Genomic DNA, 4,109 nt, shown 5'->3' on the forward strand with positions numbered 1-4,109 from the left:
GCCCGTGCCGTGCGGGGGCCCCCCCCCCCCCACTCACTGTCAGCGTCCGACATGATTATGTTGGGGCTCTTGCCCCCCAGCTCCAGCGTCACCCTCTTGAGATTACTCTTCCCTGCAGCAATCTGGATGAGGTGGCCGACCTGCAGGGATGAAGAAATGGGGACAAGCTCTCAGTGGGGCTGTGAGGGGGAACCAAATACTCTCCATGGACCCTGAGCGCAGGACTCCACAAATTGGGGATGTAGCTAGATTACAAGAAACCTCAAGAATGTCACCATATCTAGCCATTCACATACCATCACTGCCCCTCTCATCGAGCATCTAGGACACCAACGACAATAACAGTATGAGCTGAGTTGTCATGTGGCTTCTACACGCCAAGGGCCACCTCCACATCAGGGACTGTGCCGACAGCTTTGTGTGCACTCAGTTCAATCCTCACAATCACCTCGGAGGAAGGGCAACTCTTCTTGACTTTAAAATGTGGCAGCTGAGGCTCAGAGTAGCCGAGTCACTTGCCCAAGGTCACACAGCTGGCCAGTGTGGGATCAGAATTCACACTGGGGCAGCCTGCTGCTTGCACTGGTTCAGACCTATCCAGACATGGTGTCTGAGTGGTTCACAGCATGCGGTGCACTCTGGGAAGGAAAGGATAGTGCCCGCTATACTCCTAAGCCTGGCACACAGCTGCCCCTGGAGTTCTTGGTTGAATGAATACATGTATCCACGTCAGGAAAACATCCCCTCTGGGAGGTTCTCAGCATCATTTATTAGCATTAAATCTGGGGGAGACTAAGCAAAGCAAGAACTGACACATGGTCGCAGCCACTACTCTGCATTCCCAGAGCCGCCATTGCAACATGCAGACTGAATGCTTTAGGGTGTCTTTATTCCACGCAGCTGGAAGTGTTTCATTACGTAGTGCTCCTTCTTGGTCATCATGTGAAGAAGCCTTCCAAGTTTTCAGGGACAAGAAGTGCACCTCTTTAGAAGGAATTTCCTCCCTGTTCCCAAGGAGATTATATTTAAGGAATCACCAGATTATCTCAATTTGTCTCTGTCTCTTTGGTGCCTGGCATGAGCAACCTAACAATACTCATTCATTCATTTATTCACTTACCGAGCAGACATTCTGGGTAACTCCACAGGCTTCATGTCAGTCACACTCACTCCAACCCTGTGGGCATGGTGGTTATTATCCCCATTTTACAGATGGAAAAATGAAAGCTGCGGAAGCCTAAGTGACTTGCCCAAGGTCACACAGCTAAGTGCTGCTCAAACAGCTACTCTGACTCCAGAGCTCATTGTCTTCTCCACTGCGTGGCTCTTCCTGTCTCTACCACAAAGATATTGCCATCTTCATTTTATAGAATATTAATAGGGCTTCAAAGACATTCGGTGAATAACCTCACATCATAATGGCAAAGTCAGGATTTGAACTCATGTTCTACTGAAGCCCACAGTCTTTAACCAGAATGACAGTGCCGGTCAAGGAGCCTAACATGACTAAGGAGCTTTGACTTTGGGAAGGTGGTCAACTCTGGGCTCTGTGAAGTCTACTCAGTGCTGGCCTCCTTGCACAGGGTACCAGCCCCCACCCACGGCAATCAGACCCCAGGAGGAGCACCCTGCTCCATCACTCCTGGCATGAGCAGGGTTCCTTACTTTAGCTATGAGGTGAGTCCTGGGGGCAGGGACTCTACCCATGATACCAGCAGCTCATCTCGGATGTGTCATCCTTTGAGTGCAGTAGCCTGAGCCAAGTGCCATGCAAGCTCAGGGGACAGGGATGCTTTACCTCAGTGGAGCCTGTGAACGCCACCTTGTCCACATCATCATGGGAGGCGATAGCAGCCCCGGCAGTAGGACCAAATCCAGGAACAATATTGACCACGCCAGGGGGAAAGCCGGCCTATGGGCAAAGAGCCAGGGGACAGGTGGGTCATCCTTCTGCACCAAAGAGCCTGAGCAAGGAAAGTACACCCCTTTTGTGAGAGGCAAAGGCAATGTACTAAGGACACCCATAAGCAGAAGTCAATTTAGGGGCACTGCACAAGAATTCTCAATGGAATGAACACAAAGGCCATTTCCTGGGGTTGCCTGTGGCTATTGCTCCCCTCCCTACAACAGTCACTGAGAACAATGTTTTCACTGTTCACTTGTTCACTGTGATTTTGCAGTGAAGCTTAATGTAGGAAATGGGGAGGAAGGAAGCACATTGGTTCAAGCATGGTGATGGTGGGGCACCACAACCCCCTTTCCCGCATTTGGGGGTACCTCCTGAGGACCCCTTTAGAGCAAGCCTACACAAGTGCATTTAGAGGTCAAGATGGACATAAGACACATACCTCCTTGATCAGGTTGGCCACATACAGGGCGGTGAGGGGCGTCTGCTCAGCTACTTTCATCACAACCACATTTCCAGTCGCCAAGGCTGGGCCCAGTTTCCACGCTTGCATCAGGAGGGGGAAGTTCCACTACAACAAACAACAGCTGCTCCTGAAATCCAAGCCTTCCCCAGAGAGCCACACCAGAGAGGAGAAAGTGGCCTTGGAGAACACCGCATTCCCTGAATCCTGTGTGTCCCCCAGCAACTTGATCATAAATTTAAGACAAATGAAGCAGGCCCTGGGTGATAACAGCCAAGCCACTCCACTTACTAGTGCTTTTATGTACTAGAGACCATGCTAAGCCCTTCTTGGGACCTCCCTAAAATAGACATTATGATCATTTCCACTTTTCAGATGAGGAAACTGAGTCTTAGAGGGACACGTGACTTGTCCAAGGTCATGGAACTGGCAAGTGGAAAGGTTTGGAATTAAACCCAGGATGGCTTCCTCAAAGCCCACGTTCTCAACCACTACCCACAGAACTTCCACCTTGCCTCAAGTGGCATGGTGGTTACAGGCGCTGGACTCCTACATGGCTGACTATGATTAAAGTCCTGGTCCTGGAGGCTTGCTTTCTCACTCCCCTGACCCCTTACTCTGTCCCTATCTAGTCAAATTTAAAGAAAGAAAGAAAGAAAGAGAGAGGGAAGGAGGGAGGGAAGGAAGGAAAAGAAAGGGAGAGAAGGAAAAGAAGGAAGGAAAGAAAGAGAAGAAAGAAGAAATAAAAATAATTCTTAAAAACAAAAACAAACAAACAAAAAAAAAACCTCGACCTTGGCAACAACCCAGTCTGAGACAGCCAAATCTCATGGCCTTCTTGATAAACCTTTGGATAGGCGGTCACTCACCGGAATGATCTGCCCACACACCCCCACGGGTTCATGGCGGGTATAGCTGAAGAAGTCCCCATCGATGGGAATGGTTTTCCCATGGTATTTATCAGCCCAGCCAGCATAATACCTTTAAGAAAAGAAAAGTCCAAGCTTTAATCAGTGACAGTCAGGGATCCTGCAAACCCTAGAAGAATGAGAAGATTCAAACTGATATAATTGGATCTTTCAGATAACTGCTCTTTCTTTTGGTGTATTCCTAGGGAGACTTAAATAGTGGCTAGAGTCACAATCATCCATCCTAGGTAACTAACTTTTTTTTTTTTCTTGGAGAGGTTTTTGCTATAGGGCGCATGCACTTGCCAAAAAGACAGAGATGGATAGAAAGTGAGAAATCACCCTCCAGGGGGAATGGCCATGCCACAATCCCTTCTCCTTTATTCTCCTCTTGGGATCTTGGGCACACACGCACATGCGCCTGGCGTGAGTTTAAGTCACTGGGTCCAGGACTCGAACCGTGGTCGACTTCATGGGAGTCCAGCAACATAGCCATTATGCCATCTGCTGGCCCGTAGATAACTTTTAAGCCTCAGGATCACTTGGACACTTGCAAAAACACCACCAAATTCTAGAGACCCACTTCCAACCTATTCAAGTAGGCTTTCTGAGGCTGATGCCTAGGAATTATTATCTGAGAACTATGAACAAAGTCTGGTGGAAAAAAATACAGACCCATCAAATGCTAGCATTTCTTGTATGCAGAGAACTGTCCTAAGATCAGACAGTGCCAGAAACCCAGAAACCCATTGACTCCAGCCATTGGGAAGCGCATTAACTAGACTACAGAGACACAGGAGACAGCCAAGCAAAGAAAATCAGAGCTGGGCGA

General features: G+C 48.7%; 1 protein-coding gene across 1 annotated transcript in view; it reads right to left on the reverse strand.

Moving 5' to 3' along the window:
- ALDH2 (aldehyde dehydrogenase 2 family member) overlaps positions 1-4,109 on the reverse strand; it is a 22,734-nt gene that overhangs the window by 12,402 nt on the left and 6,223 nt on the right. Inside the window, exons 4-7 of the mRNA XM_027771642.1 lie at positions 3,239-3,350; positions 2,349-2,477; positions 1,799-1,912; positions 38-140 (exon numbers count right to left, since the gene is read on the reverse strand). Of these exons, the coding sequence (XP_027627443.1) occupies positions 38-140; positions 1,799-1,912; positions 2,349-2,477; positions 3,239-3,350 (458 nt within the window). The remainder of the gene's footprint in view (positions 1-37; positions 141-1,798; positions 1,913-2,348; positions 2,478-3,238; positions 3,351-4,109) is intronic.

The sequence above is a fragment of the Tupaia chinensis genome, unplaced genomic scaffold, assembly GCF_000334495.1.
Source record: "Tupaia chinensis unplaced genomic scaffold, TupChi_1.0 Scaffold000226_1, whole genome shotgun sequence".
In the NCBI taxonomy this organism is placed as follows: domain Eukaryota; kingdom Metazoa; phylum Chordata; class Mammalia; order Scandentia; family Tupaiidae; genus Tupaia; species Tupaia belangeri.